The sequence below is a fragment of the Biomphalaria glabrata genome, chromosome 5, assembly GCF_947242115.1.
Source record: "Biomphalaria glabrata chromosome 5, xgBioGlab47.1, whole genome shotgun sequence".
NCBI lineage: Eukaryota > Metazoa > Mollusca > Gastropoda > Planorbidae > Biomphalaria > Biomphalaria glabrata.
In genome coordinates this window covers 21,663,352-21,679,524 of record NC_074715.1, presented here as the reverse complement: position 1 = coordinate 21,679,524, position 16,173 = coordinate 21,663,352, and the positions used below count along the sequence as shown (strand labels likewise).

The 16,173-nt window shown below is 33.9% G+C and overlaps 2 protein-coding genes across 4 annotated transcripts in view; both read right to left on the bottom strand.

Annotated features, from left to right (window-relative positions):
* Nucleotides 1–344: 344 nt before the first annotated feature.
* On the bottom strand, nt 345–6,822 carry LOC106066711 (RAB7A-interacting MON1-CCZ1 complex subunit 1-like). Of its 2 annotated transcripts, none has more exons than XM_056030910.1 (7): nt 6,650–6,822; nt 4,633–4,766; nt 3,381–3,480; nt 1,990–2,042; nt 1,756–1,884; nt 1,479–1,614; nt 345–671 (listed from the first exon to the last, which is right to left on the bottom strand). In XM_056030910.1, the coding sequence occupies exons 1-7, from the start codon at nt 6,747–6,749 to the stop codon at nt 358–360; spliced, it is 966 nt and encodes a 321-aa protein (XP_055886885.1). In that variant the 5' UTR covers nt 6,750–6,822; the 3' UTR covers nt 345–357. The 2 variants fall into 2 exon arrangements, with proteins under 2 accessions (XP_055886885.1, XP_013081245.2); XM_013225791.2 differs by lacking the exon at nt 6,650–6,822 and adding an exon at nt 6,461–6,617.
* A 7,524-nt stretch (nt 6,823–14,346) lies between these two features.
* LOC106068926 (uncharacterized) overlaps nt 14,347–16,173 on the bottom strand; it is a 28,981-nt gene continuing 27,154 nt past the window's right edge. For both annotated transcript variants that reach the window (XM_013228428.2, XM_013228427.2), the window contains exon 5: nt 14,347–14,602. In XM_013228428.2, coding sequence (XP_013083882.1) covers nt 14,446–14,602 — 157 coding nt within the window. In that variant the 3' untranslated portion in view covers nt 14,347–14,445. The remainder of the gene's footprint in view (nt 14,603–16,173) is intronic.

The window sequence follows — 16,173 nt, the reverse complement described above, 5'->3', positions numbered from 1 at the left end:
TCACTAACATAAAGAAATGAAATTACTATAAAGGATCATATTCAGGAAAGACACTATTTGTAAGACTCAATTTTATCAATACTTTTAAATACTTTAATTTTTACAATTTTTATACTTTAAATTATTGGCATAAAAAAAGACTTATTAGGTATGCATTTATTAGCTATGAAAAATAGGATTATATTTAATTAGTGCAGAACAACTATTTAATTAAATCATCAATCAGAAGGTGAAAGTATATGAATTCTAATTTTTAGAAATTTAATTCTGATAACTAACATTAATCATTAGAAACATTTTCAATAGTAAAACTCAAGTATCCCAATAAAAAACAAGACAGAAACCTCTGTGGCATTTTTAATGACAATTCAAATAGTTTATAATTTCCTCCGCTCTATTTGTGCTCCATCCTCCAGGTGACAGCGGACCAGTAGCAGACTTTATATAAACTTTTAAACAAGCCTGACCTGTTTGTCTATACACATCCCAGTTTATAGTTCTACTGTCAACATTGAGTTCAGGCTTACCCTGAGAGGTAGGAAAACTAGAAGTGTCGGAGCTGACTACCTCAGTGACAGGAGAGTGTTCTGGCCTGATGCTGTGTTGAATAAGCCAGTAACAAAGCTCCCCACAGTACATGAGAGCCAGAAGATGAATGTCACTGTACAAACCTGTTCATAAGAGAAAACAAAATATTTGAGTAAATAAAAGAAAACATTTTCAGACATTGTTTCAGAGATGGAACATTTTTACATTCTAGCTCAAACTTGCTGCAGGATGGCAGGGGATGGCGGGCAGGGACCATCTTAATGGCAATCCAGAGCTCATAGCAATAACCAGGCATCCATTAAAGGATATGATTGTGTTGGCTATGGTCAGAGCACAGCAAGGTGTAAATCTGGAATGGCCCATATGCATGCTGAAAGAGGATGTAAGAAAAAAAAGAAATGCAGTGAAAAGGAATGGACAAAGAAACATTATTAACAGTGTGTTCTGTAAACATGATTAAAATACATATACAAGTAACAACAGTTTTGTGTTGCCTTAATAAGTAGAGTCTCATGTTCATAACAGTGTTACTTTAGAACAACCTTATAAGGCTTTATCTATATATTTGATCTTGGGAGTAAATAAGAGAATATTTTAAAGTATACTGTGGACTGAATCTGCATTGGCCTTTCCTTTGGAACATCAGGTGTATGGAGCGGGGGGAACTGCTATATGAGCAACATCATTCCAACCATAGCTAATGCCCAGGCATTCATCTCATTTCTATGAGATGATCCATAGTCACTTTGTGACTGAAGGAGGCCATAAATATATATATTAAAGGTATAGTAGAGTACACTTAAATACATTTTGCAATGATTGTGTTTTTTATTAATAATAACAAAATATCCAAATTATTTAGATTCATTTTTTTAAGTAGAGATCTATCCATGAGATTGCAAGTTAATTTTAAATGACAAAACATTTACCTTCAGTAAGTAAAAAAGTATGATCATCTTCTTCATATTCTCTATCACAGACCTGGCCATCAACCATTCTTAACCATTGAGGTTTATTTCTTGTACACAGCAAAGACTTCAAATGTTCAACTCCATTTTCTAAACACTTGATCATTTGAAAACAATGGTTAAAATCATAATTATCAAAAGCACAAACAGAGATGAGTTTGTATATTATATCCAGTAGTATATACAACTATGATTACACAATAAAAAAAAAGCAGCATGAATCCCATTTGTAAAGTACCTTTTGATAGTGATCTGGAAAACCTGAAGGTTCCTGCTTGGCATTAAGAGTGTGACAGTACATGTAAAATAATGCTCCTTTCCGCCAATGTAAACACTCCAATATGTCAGGGCCTAAACTTTCCAAAATCTGAAAGGAGAAAAAAAAAATAATCAGAAGAAAAATATCATTTTTTAACATACAAAATAAGATAATGAATAAAATATTGAAAAGTATAACAAAAACATTCCTTACAGATTTATTCGGCAGAAGTAGTTGTGCTAGATTATCAACTCTACTTAATGTATCTGTAAAATGAATAAATAAAATAAATGAGTGAAAACTTGTATATTATTTTTACATGATATAGCTACTATGTGTTTATACTGACTAAGAATGCAAACACACTATCTGAGCTCTAAAAGCTACTAAAAACATACAGAAACATTTGTTCCAGGGCAAGCCTTCAGTAGAAATAAACCAGGTAAAGAACAAGACTGGATTAAATAAATTCAAACAGATGGTAACAGGTCCCCTTGAACTTTGAGATAAAAAAAAAAAATTTATATTCCATCCTTGAAGTCACAGAAGTGATTGAGTCAGACTAAAAAAACAACAAGTGTATACAGTATAGAGGTGACTGACTACTAGGCAAGATAAAAATTTTAGGAAAAAATTGCAACAAAGAAATGTGCTCTAGTGGCTAGAAAACTTGTCTGATTTTAATGTTTTTGTGTGCAGACAACATAAATATTTATGTTTTCATCATAATAATACATATGTGACTGGTTGGTTTGAATGTTGATTTGATGATAGGGAGTTACTAGGAGACACTGCTGCATAAATACAAAATCAACTCCACTGACATGAGTACATAGTAGATTTCATTGGCAACTAGTGTAACCCCCCCCCCCTCCCCAATTTTTTAAAGGCTCTTTAGAGACTCAAGGGTGACTTTCAAAATAAGGATTCATATGTCCTAGCCCATAGTGTAAACCACATAACCAGGCAGTCATGACAACATATTGTTGTAATGGCACACCATAAAAAAAAGTGCCACTGAAACTACAAAGAAATGAGTAAGGTTAATAGGCCATGGAGAAAATCTGTGAGATGGAAAATATAAACTAGTTTAACCAAACTTTTAGCTTTTAAATTAAATTACATTTAAATTTGTTAAAGTCACTGCAATTTATTAACATTTACTGCTTATTAAATGTTAAATTCTAATTAACCTGTATGTTAATCATGTGATAAAAAAATTATTAATTAATAAAACTGTTAAAAATTGATCATGCTAGCCATGACTGGAGAAGTATTTATAAATTAGAATGATTTAAACCCATCTATTAACTTTAAAATTTAAGAGAAGTAATAAAACTTTTGAAACAATTTTGGACGTAAAAATAATCAGTTAAAAATGCCTGAATTATCAACAACAAAATCATTCCCATCTTGCTTATTTTGTAAATGTTCATTATATTATTGCTACATGGCACCTACACTAAAATAAATTATCATACCCATAAAAAACATAACATGAGAGAATGTTGTTGGATCCTCTGGTGGAAATTCTTCCTCAACAAGTTTACATTCATCAATATATTATTGCTACATGGCACCTACACTAGAATAAATTATCATACCTATAATAAACATAACACGAGAGAATGTTGTTGGATCCTCTGGTGGAAATTCTTCCTCAACAAGTTTACATTCATCAATATAGGTCAGTTCTAAGACAAACTAAATAAAAACACAGGGTAAAATAATGAATAAACATCTTTCTTTGCCTTAAATAATTTCATTTGGATAAAATAACAAAGTGATGTTAAACAAATGTGTAATGGTAGCAAGTTTTTCATGAAAACTCAACCAGCAGAAATTACCAGATATGTGCTAATGGAAAATCATTATCATATAACAATACCAGACAGAGTCTGATCTCAAAATGGAAAGGTAAATATTGGAATTAATTGTATTTAGAGGGAAACACAAATTAAAATAAAATATGCTAGTCATAACTGATAACTCTGTTTAATTAAGACAGTTGTCATCTAGTGGCATTTTATTTTCAAACCTTTTGTTTAAAAATATAAATAGTTAACTGATAAAGTATTAAAAATAATAAGGAAAAGTCTGAAAACTTGTAACATTCAGTTCACACAATATGCAATGTCAACATATATTTTGCCTCATTTGATGCAAATGAAGCTTTTTGTTTGGTCTATTGAGGAGGGGGGATTAAGTTAAGGACTAAGCTATACAAATAAAGATGTTAACAATTTAAAAAAAGGGTATTGTTTATGCAGCTGCTTTTCATAAATATATACGAAAAATGAAAAGATTATAAATGTAGTAACTACAGCACAATAATGAAAGCAGTAAAATAACAGCTGTCTTTAATTCAATTTTGCTGAACATAAATGTTGACCACATGTTTGCTTGACATGTTTCTGATGTTCCTTCAGATTTGAAGATAATCTAAGTCCTATCTCAAAACTTTCGCTGGAGAATATGGAATGGCAGTGAGAAGGGTTAGAACCCGGGATCATCATCAATTGACAGACCAAATCTCATACTACATCACCAGGCAGCCATCCATGTTTAAATCTCTAGAGAATGTATTTAAGTCAGCTTCTGTTATTTCAAAATAACATTTGCTTCTATTTGGTCCAATTTTTATCTAGAGAAACAGAGAGATAACTCTATCCTTTTCTAAAATACTGTAGAAAGAAAAATCCACCAATACAGCTGAGACTTTTTTTATATTGAGATTTGCCTTCATAACCATATAATGTTAAATGCCTATCAGTCAGAATTAAAGATTCACATATAGTCTAGTTTAATACAGGCTAATTTGAAAAACATATCCTGCAGATTAAGTTGTTGATTTACCTGAGCAATTGTCTGTAAATATTGGCATTTCTGTGGTTCTGGCAAATTGTGAATATTTGTTTTATCAATATTCTTTAATATCTTTAAACATCTTTGTTCATAAATATTCTCAACTTCTTGCATACTTTTGTTATCTACAACAAAAAAAAAATATCTGTTTAATATAATGTTGTTTTTTGGGGCCAGAATATCCTATTTCTTGATCAATTTCACATGAACATTTTAACAATTTCTAGCCTATGAATTTTAATATCTGTTAAATTGATCTGGAATAGTTCTCTCTCTTTCTCTGTCTATCTTGGACCCCCCCCCCTTTTTTTTTCACCCTGCTTATCATATGTTATCTGACTAAGACTTTTGACTTGAATTGGAGTGATCCACTTTATAATGCCTCATGATGCAAACACACATACATTTGGCTCATTAATTCTAGTATCACTTTTACTTTCTGTCTCCCTCCCTGCCCTCAATACAAAAGTTCATAATATGTACAATCTTTTAGTTTTCTGGTGAATATTTAATATACTCTATGCTGCTTTTAGACAGGAACCTCTTACCCACACCCACTTTCACAATATGAACAATAACCATATGACCAGCCAGCCAGCCACTACTAAAAGAACATATAAGTAATACTAAGATTATGTTAGTATAGAGTCTTAGTTAGAGTAACTTCACCACATTTTAAGAGTCTAGATCTTTAGATGATAGATGATGAAGATGATAATGATAGATTATCATTAATCATAGATCTATCATCTATGACCTCTATAGTTGAATTACTATCATCATCTATGTATGACACTACCACCTGACCTACGGCTACTAATAGTAGATTGACATCTTGTCATTATAATTACTAGTCAGAGTCTAGTCAGTCTAGAGACACAGTCTAGAGTAGTATAGATGTGACTAGATTCCTAGATTAATCTACTCTACTCATCATCTAGTTAATTTCTAGTTACTAGTGACCGACTAGTCTAGATTCTAGTAGATAGCATAGTCTTCTAGATTATATCTAATATTCTAGATCTAGTAGTAGATGAGTAGATCTAGAATTAGTAGAATGTTATATGTATAGTTTATAGTACTCCTAGTAACTAGTAGTACAAGTTGTAGCCTGCTTATACTTACTACTAGTTACCTAGTAGTAGTAGTGAGTAGTAGTAATAGTACTACTATACTACTAAGTACTATTACTGACTGTCTAGATCTAGTAGTCTAGTCTATAGGATACTATTATTATTATAGTCAAGTATCTAGTCTATTATCTTATCTATTAAGTTTTTTAACTAGCTCGAACTAGATTTAAGTACTAACTAACTAAGTCCAATTAAGTAACTTTAAGTTAACTTAGTAAATAAAGACATTTAATAAACTAAAAGTAGACTTGACTAGTACTACTAGTACTAGATCTAGTAGTAGTTATTTATAAAATTTTATTATTAATATTTTATTTATATTCTAGAATCAAGAAATGAAGAATCTTAGAATCTAAGAATGTCTAGAGTACTCTAGAGTCTTAGACTTAAGTACTTAGACGACTTAGTCTAGACTTAGTACTTAGACAGTGAAGTTAGTAAAAGTTAGTGACAGTTTGAGTTAGTTAGACTTGAGATTGACTATTGACTAATTGAGTCTAGATTAGAATTTAGATTAATTAGATCTAGATCTATATCTAGATCTATATCATCATCTGATCTACTATCTAGATTATAATCTAGCTAGTCTAGGCCTAGGTCTAGATCTAATAAATCTAATCTAGCTCGTGCCTCATTTGTAAGACTAAACGGGATTATAATTTTTCTGTGCACTCTTTCTTTTTTACCTGTTCTTTGAGCTACGTCTTTCATTATATTTTTGCAAAATTCAGATAGATTTAGATTGACATCTAGATCTTGATTTAAATCCAAGGATCTATTTACAGACGCCATTTTATTTCTCTGTAAACATTAGATACCGCCCCATTAAAGGGAAACTACTATGGAGTAAAATTTAATATTGAAAATTGACTCACACAGAAATGGATGTAGATATATATAGTACTGTATCTGTATGAATATATCATACCCCCTTTTAATCTTCAGTAGGCATAAGCTTAGATACATAGGTAACATATTTATCTTAAATTGGGCCTAAATATATATTAGCTTTAGCCATCGACTATGCCCGTTGGTTTGAACCCCGATTTATCACTGAAGAAGTTTGAAAATCCTAAGATTGCCAAGATGTCCTAAAACCATTGGTCTTCATATCACATAATGATACCTTGTCATTTCTAGATCTAGACTCTAAATCAGTGATTCCCAAAGTGGTCTATATAGACCCCCAGGGGTCTACGAAGACCTCCAAGGGGTCTACGAAAGTAAAATATTTAATTGGGGGTCTATGAGATGTCCATGGGGGTCTACGATAATAGATTTCATTTAAGCAGGGCGAGTTACTTAATTTTCACATTACATAAATGTAATTTTTCATACACTAATATATGATTTGTACCTTCGTTATTCCTTTAAATATTTATCCTGCTATTCAAACGAAAAATTGTTGTATTCAATTACAATACTTATTTAAATAGCTTAATTTAGTCCACTTGTAACTTATGTTTAGAAAAAAATAAATGTAGACTGTACAGCGTTGATTATTTAAAATTGGGATTCATTCATTCCTTTTCAAACAATCAGTTGCCTAAGTGACTTTTTATGACGATATGAAACCAGTTACGCTGGAGGATCATCTGAGATAATGCCACTTTGACAAAAATAAAGATTTGAAAAACTTAAAAACACTCAAAGATAAAGTTCAGAATAGATTCGAGCCACAACATCTCTGCTCGACATCATATAAAGAAGATGATGGTTTGTGAGCGTCTTGCAATATTTCTTTACTTATGGCAAGATACGAAAACAGCAAAGGTCAAACATTGAATTTACCAGCTGTTTAATACAAACCTACATCTGTTATTATTAAAAGAATTTCTTTAAGCAACAATACATTTAAATTCGCTTCGGTGGCATGAGTTATAAAATTAAAAACTTCTTATGTAAATCTTTGCAAACGACATAAATACAGTTTGGCCTGACAAGGTGTAGCGCTGTGTGTGCTACAAACTGTCTAATGGTCGCCGTCTTCTTATATTTCCTTAGGGTTGACCCACGAGACCTTTCCCATGTTTGGGTATAGCTGCAAGGCAGCAGAGTTTTTAATTAAGTTTTCCTTTTGCTAGGTGGGTATCAAGCCAAGGCTAATGAGTCCTTCCTGCTCGAAACTTATTGGTTTAGGCTCCAGTTACACGCCTTCACCCCTTCTCCTGTTAATGAAAACAGCTCCGCAGATTTAATATTTGTGCCACACATGAAAGATCAAGAAATACACAAGAAACTGCTCTTTGCGAAACCTTTTACAATGATACTTAAGGCATATTAATTAATTAATATTTAATTTTGGAAAGACTACTTTATAGAACAACAAATTTGTATATGAAACATAATATTCGTAGTTGTGTAGTCTTAAATTACTTTCTTACTCTTCAACTCACTACAGTTAGAAATTTGTTTTAAAAAATGTTGATGAATTGAGCAGGGGGTCTACCGAAAATCAGAAAACATGGCAAGGGGTCTACGAGACAAAAAAGTTTGGGAACCACTGCTCTAAATCATTGGCACTCCCCCCCCCCCCCCAACTCGATGTCCATTGAGCAAGGTCAAATTCTACATCTTGAAAACCCGTTTATTGCTGTGGACATTGGAGAAGGTTTGACACACGCTTATTTCTTAAAGAAAGAGCACACTTGATAGGACGTGACTATCGTGACTGCTCTTCCGGAATGAGTACGGGGCCTTCTTTCCACAGCCCCATGTTTCGACTAATGACTGAGCTTTGTGGGTTGTGTGTGGAAGTAGAGATAACATGATCACATTATTTACAACGCTTATATCAACTTACTCTGTCTGGTAAAAAAAAATTGTACACGATATTTCTCTCACAGCCATTCTTGGATCAACTTAAAACTTTGCACAATTATTCATTGGCATAGACAAAACATGAATCTATTTTTTTAAAACCCAATTAGTTAATTAATTACTGGTAATTAATTATTTTGTTTGATACCAACAAGAAAATCAATCCTTCAGCGTTCACATATATGGCTAAATTTTTAGGATTTAGGTAATCCCTAAAGCTATTTCTCCCGCCCGCATTATCGGATCAAGTTGATACTTTATACAATTATCTGTTGTACCAAAGATTTTGCTAGAGTGGCACTATCCAGGCTGTAAGTGATAGCTTCTAGAGTCTACCCAGAGTCTCAGTGTGGATTCAGGAGTGGCAGATCCACTATAGACATGATATCTTCTCTACGACTACTGCAGGAGCAATTCAGAGAGAGAGAGACATACCCCTTTACATCGTTTTTGTTGATCTGACTAAAGCTTTTGACATGGTCAGCAGAAGTGGCCTTTTCAAACTCCCAAGGAAAATAGGTTGCCCTCCCAAACTACTGAAGTTCATTGAGTGCTTTCATGAGGAAACGAAATGTACTGTCAAATTCAATGGAGCACAATCAGCATCTTTTGAGCAGTGGTGTCTAGTGCTATGGTTTGGCCTACTTCACTATTTCAGTTTCCACATCGTCTGTGAAAACTTGTGCTCTGCCTAATTGCTTTTGTCACCATTAGAATATGGAACTCTTACAATTACATTTGACTATAATTTCAAATATTTAATTTGTAATTGTGTTTACAAGCTTAACGAGTTTAATTAGAACTGGTTTTATGATCAAGGAAGTTTTACGGCGGATGTCATGATGCAAAGAAGAAAAGGAACATTGTTCTCGAGGAGGTTTTGATTGAAAATCCAAACAAATATTGATAGTTTCCCAATCATACTTGAAGTTCAATATGTCGTAAGAATACATATTTTCAATTTAATTTCTACAATGTCATGAAATTATCTGGCGATTTTGTTGTTTCCTTTCGATTGCAAACAAGCTAGCTTTCACCTATCCTTTGGTCTGCTGGACCGCTGGGGCACCACACAAGATCTGTCAACCTTCTTTCTCCATTCTTCTCTATCATTTGTCTTTGATAGAATTTAATTATGATGTTCTTCCTGAAATTATTGATACCTGCCTTTTTACCTGCCTGGGTGGACTTCGGGGGCCGATTTTGAGTTTGTGTTTGCACACAAACTGTCTTTGTAACCATGTTATCCTTCACTTCACATCTCAAAGGGAGATCACTCTTTAAGAGAAAACAAAGACCAATATTAGGCCAGAACATTAAAAAATTACCCTCTCAGACCATTAAAGTTGAGTTCCTCATGGAACATAGGGCCTTTTTTTTACTATCTTTTCTAGTTTACGAGATCTAAACGGGAAGGACGGACGGACGGACCGACAGACATTTCACACAAAACTAATAGCGTCTTTTCCCCTTTCGGGGGCCGCTAATAAAAACGGGTAAAGTTTCATTGCATTGTGGGTATGTATTTAAAATTTATGAACAAGTATTTCATTGGACTATGTCCACCCATTTTTAATTCGATATTTTTGGGTGGAAACGTTTCATGAATTTACACAGTGAAATAGACAAACAATAAACACACACACACAAACCATTCGTTCATGTAAATAACATTGAAACATTTCTAACTTATCACAATCGTTCAAGATGAATATAAAACAAATTTGATCTTTCTCATCTTCTCTCGCTCTTTCTCATCATCTCTCGCTTTTTCTCACCATTTCTCGCTCTTTATTTTTCACAAACGCATTCCTCCATTTGTGTGTGTGTGTGTTGAGGATCTATTGACATAAGCTAGTAGGTTACCAATTGAACTAGGAATTGAAGATTTATTTTCAGTTGACTTGATCAAACATTCAATGAAAGAAATGTCTACTGGCCAATTTGTTATCATGGTACACATTGGCAATGTCTCCATTTCCTGGTCTATTTTTTAGACTTGGTCTTAAATGGGTGTGCTAGGATTTCGCAAAGATTTTAAGTACGGTATAAATTTAATATTTCTTATACTAGTGTGACTTCCTTTATTGGATTTCTTTAGTCCAGCAATCAAAGCACCACAAGTGGCGAACAGCTCTCTAATTAGTTTTGTCCACTTAGTATTCTAGAGGGAGTGAGGACTTTGTTTTTTCCTGTTGTTTTTTTTTGGCATACTTTTTTTTGAGTAATCTTATCTTATCTTATCATATCTTATAAAATACAGACGTTGTTTCTAAAAAGAAGATGCATCTAGTCATGCATGCTAACCAATGACTTAAATTCTGCCAAGTCACTGGTTTTCCTGGATAGCTCAGGCAACCCATTCCATGCTCTAATAGCGCTAGTCATCATCGACTGTCCGCCATTGTTAGTATCAGATTTTACCTAGATAAGTATCAATACTAATAAGTATAGTTCCATGGTTCAATCTTTAAGAGTAGGCCACACGCAAAGTAAAAACAAATCAATGTGTATATAGCTCGAAACATGATCTATAATGGAGTGTGTTAGGGTGGAAATTCTTTAAAAATCTGAATGTTTTCATTTTTAGGGTAGTACAATTTTAATAATTCATTTAAGTCTAGTGTCATTTATGTGTACATTGGATATATCGTTTATCTAGTCTACATGAAGCAAAAGATAAGGCATTCAATAATTGTGATAATGATTATTAGCAGAAATATTGTACAGATAATTCGATCTTAAAAGATACAGTTACACACTTATCTTTGAATTCAGGTTTTTAAATCTATACTAGATCTTTATACATTAAATCACGCTATCGCCCAGAAGTTTTCATTTAACATTGACACAACCCATTCCCAATTATTTTAGTTTAATGAAACAATGTAATAGAATCAGTAGACTCATTTCCATTACACTTTCTATTGAAGTGAAACCCTGGAGTACACTTTCTATTAAAGTGTAACTGTTACGTCTTTATATTGGATGAGACTCTTTAGACATGTAAACGACAAATCACAGTTTATAAATACTTTAATCTTTATTAACACTGTGATGTTGCTTGTTCAGGCTGTCTTGAGGTCAACTATGGATGACTGTTGATTTTCAACCAATTACTCTGCAAGCGTTTGGGTATTATTGTTCGGGTGTATTCCGTGTAGTTGATCAACAATCCAGACAAAACAAACACATCGGTTTTAACTAGTGAAGAGATGTAGTCAACGCTGATGAACAACTTCACATATATTTATTCTAATAAAAGGCCACAGTAAAAGTCTCTGTCACTAAACACGTCGTTACCCTATAGAATTATATCGCTAACTGATTTTCCGGTCTCTAACCCAACATATCCCAAACGTCACTAGTCCCGTTCAATATGCGTCTTCTATGGTGCGTCGCTAAATAACTAAACTATAAATAAGGTGTCTAACAGATTCCCGCCACTGTGATGTTGCTTGTTCAGGCTGTCTTGAGGTCAACTATGGATGACTGTTGAATCTCAACCAATTACTCTGCAAGCGTTTGGGTGTAATTGTTCGGGTGTATTCCGTGTAGTTGATCAACAATCCAGACAAAACAAACACATCGGTTTTAACTAGTGAAGAGATGTAGTCAACGCTGATGAACAACTTCACATATATTTATTCTAATAAAAGGCCACAGTAGAAGTCTCTGTCACTAAACACGTCGTTACCCTGAAGGATTCTATCGCTAACTGATTTTCCGGTCTCTAACCCAACATATCCCAAACGTCACTAGTCCCGTTCAATATGCGTCTTCTATGGTGCGTCGCTAAATAACTAAACTATAAATAAGGTGTCTAACACCCCTTAAAATACGGTGTGTCTATACTAACTTTAGCAATCGGTAATTGTACAATATTCCCATTAAACATAACACACTTCCTAGATTCGCCTGTATATTCATGGTCTTCCACTAAATTCTTATTCACTCCAATAATAGTGCTTCCTGTATCCCCGATGGTCTTGGCTGCCTTGTTCCCTACGAATGTCTGAAAAATCTCCAATGTTCCAGTATCAGATGACAATGATAAGCCTTGCTCTATTCTACCTTTCTCCCAGTCCTTTCTTTCCTGTCTGTTTCCTTGATATCTTCCGTTGCGGTTATCATTTTGTCTTTCATATATACCACTTCTATACTGTCTATCCTGTGTCTCCCTTGTTCTGTGAGAGTTATTCTGTGTCTCACATGTTCTGTTAAAGGCAACTATTTCTTCTATATCACTGCCTCTAGATAATTTCTTCTCGGGATGTGCCACTTTACAAGCCCTTATCAGTCTTACTATGTCTTCTATGGATTTCGGTTTCCTCTCCAACAGAAATATTTTTAATTCCTCCTGACACTCGTACATCACTTTGTCCAGCATGAGAAATGTCTTAAGACTGTCAAAGGTTTTTTCTACCTCAGCGGTTTCTATCCAGTTATCGATCGAAATGGCTGCTCATTTTGTCCAAGAAGGTCTGCGGGTCATCCTCTGGTTCTATCTCACAATTAACAAACTGTTGGCGATAGAAAGCTTCTGTTTTCCCGAAAGTTCGAAGTAGTTGTTCTTTCACAATGCTGTAGTTACCCTGGTTCATACATATTTTTGAAGGCACCTCCGCTGTAAATGATCTCGACAATAAGAATGTCCATTTGTCTTCAGGGTACTCCAGTTCTCTCATTTCTATTTCGAACTTCTTCAAAAAAATGTCTATGTCCATTTTGTCTTCGTTGAATATCAAACCTTTATATTTTGCCAGTTTATTCCCTGTAGAGTCACTCTTTCTTTTATCATTCTCTTTTCCTTGGTCTGTTTTTAACTTTTTCTCTGCTGTCTCTTTTTCAAACGCTAATCTTTCTCTTTCAATGGCGACTAATTCATTTTTCTTTTCCCTTTCAATTGCTACTATCTCCTTATCCTTTTCTCTTTCTCTTTTGTCCTCCTTATCTAATCTCTCCTTTTCTTTTTCTCTTTTGTCCTCCTTATCTAATCTCTCCTTTTCTTTGTCTCTTTCCATCGCTAATCTCTCCTTTTCTTTTTCCCTTTCTCTTTTGTCCTCCTTATCTATGGCTAATCTCTCCCTCTCCATTAACCTTTCTTGTACGTATTTTCTTAGTTCTGCCCCTTCAAGCTCCAACAACCTTCCCTCTTCCTTCAACGCTGCTACCTCAGCCTTGTCCGCCATAGTTGATTACTAATAATATCGAATCGAATGTTCTCCTGTCTCTAGATCTAGACTATACTATTTCTACTGTCTGCTGACAGGAGATCCACTGTGTATAGAGGGATACGTGGGTTTTACCTTTGCGTTGGGCGCCACTTGTTACGTCTTTATATTGGATGAGACTCTTTAGACATGTAAACGACAAATCACAGTTTATAAATACTTTAATCTTTATTAACACTGAAAACACTTTCTTGTTCATATTCCTCCATTTCGGTTCTTTCCTCTTCCTTTCAACACGCATTCGCACCATTTCACATTCACACTAAGATGTGCACGTAACAGTAACCCTAGAGTACGCTTTCTATTGAAGTGAAACCGTAGAGTACACTTTCATCTGTAAAGTGTTAGTGTTTTATGGTGGTAACGGTTCTTTCTATTAATTTCGCAGGTTACAGCAACTATCTAGAGTAGAGTATGTTTAACCATGGAACTATACTAATGATTCTCATAGCATTATCTTGTGTTTCTTTAAAATTATGAATTTAATAAAAGAAAATGAAACAACAAAACCTTGGAAATTAAAATACAAGATTTTTATTTAAAAAAAGGCATGTTACCTATTTATTTTTATGCATTGCATCTTTTTTTTTTTTTTGAGGTAAAGCTTTTTTAATAGTTTAAAATAGAGGAGATAAATCTGTAGACAGTCGGTGAAGGCAGGTGTTACTCATAGAATCAATGTTCTCACAACTGAGTCTTCTGGGGTTGTAATAGTTATATCCGTCTGACTTACAGGATCCAACAAATGTCTGTTCTCGGAAGCATACAACATAACTGTCAAGAAAAGAAAATTACAATCATTAGACAAAACGAATGCATGAAATAAATGTAAGTACCTGTGTTTAGCTTTTCAAATTTTGGTATTTGTCTATTATAACAGCTACATTTTCAGAGTAAAGTTGGTTATTGACCTTATGTTTCCCATTTTTGTTATATGATTTTCTTTTAGAAAATAAAACTGTGATCTCAACGGCAGCTAGATCTTTGATTTGTAGCATGATTCAAGATGTTATCTGCGTAAAAAACTTAACTATTTGTGAACTTAATCTTATGGTAGTAGATTACAATTGCAAAAAGACGCAACGAATCACCCGGAAATACTAAGGATGTCATTTCATGTTATGACACAGGGGTGGGGGTCATTAGAAGCGTAGCTTTTGAGACACATTGGAAGAGAAACTAAAAGATGTTTTACTATACTCTTACACTTGACCTTGAAATGTTTTTTTTATATATGAAGGCAGTAAGGACAATTCATCGCTTCAGGTCTAATGATGGAATAGTGTCAACTATTTCCTGGTCCATTGGGGAATTATTTTGTTTCGAAAGTTCATCGGTTATTATCAAACCATCGCAGAAGTCTGGCGTAGGCTTCTATCTTGAAAGTACAGATTGAGCTACATCTGTGAAGAGGATAGTGAATGATTCGGTCAGGTCACTGAGGAGTATTACTCATTTTGTAAGGGTCACACAATTATTAACGTTGTATGTTTGTTCTCATAATATTTTATTTATAATAAATATATTCTTACAATTGCTATTGCTACTCTTATAAAGTGCATTAAAAGAGTGTTAAGTCCCCATTCTGCCACATGGATGTCCCCCACCATTTTTTGAAGCTTATTTTTGAGTGCTTGTAAAATGTTATGTATACTCCAGATGTTTCTTCAGAGTTTAAGATAACCAACTTCCTAGTCCAAACCTCCCGCAGGACGACGGGGGGATGGTGGAGGGCAGGGTATGAGCCCTGGACAATCGAGACGACCGAACGGCAGTCCAGCGCGCATATCGCATGAACAGGCAGCCATCCGCAACTATAAATTAATAATATAAATCCTGACACAAACTACTTCTTTAAAAACTCTTTACAATTTAAAACAAATATTTTAGAAACAGATCCAAGTTGTAACACGCTATGTTGCCCATTCAGTTACAAAAAGACCTACCTGGCATACTGTTATGGAGTGTGTTTCTAAGCTGATTATGAAGTAAGGGAGTATTTATTGTTAGTTGTAGAGAGAGAGCATTCACTTAATATTAGTCTTGTAGATAGTAATGCCAGATAAGCGGCACCGTCGTAAGCTGTGTTCAATATGACAGACGACTTCAGGATGTTAGAGTGAAAGGAAGTGTTTTTATAGTATGTTAGATTTGTTTAAACTTTGAGTTTGTTTCATTTCATCTCAAGTTCAACTTGTCTCTATTATAATATAAGTTCTAGGACCTATTAAGTTTTGTTTACAAAGAAGTTATTCAAGTTATTTCAAGTTTTATAAGCTAACATACAATACGCTTACAACGATTTAGAGCCTAGTTGTCTACCAGAAGTTTGGTGCTACAAGTCA

Excerpts from the sequence above, each read along its gene's own strand:
- LOC106066711 (XM_013225791.2), bottom strand. The coding sequence starts at position 6,566 with ATGGCGTCTGTAAATAGATCCTTGGATTTAAATCAAGATCTAGATGTC. Across the intron at positions 1,885-1,989 it reads TACTTCTGCCGAATAAATCT|ATTTTGGAAAGTTTAGGCCC; the intron begins GTAAGGAATGTT and ends TTCTCCTTTCAG. Across the intron at positions 1,615-1,755 it reads TTCCAGATCACTATCAAAAG|TGTTTAGAAAATGGAGTTGA; the intron begins GTACTTTACAAA and ends CAAATGATCAAG.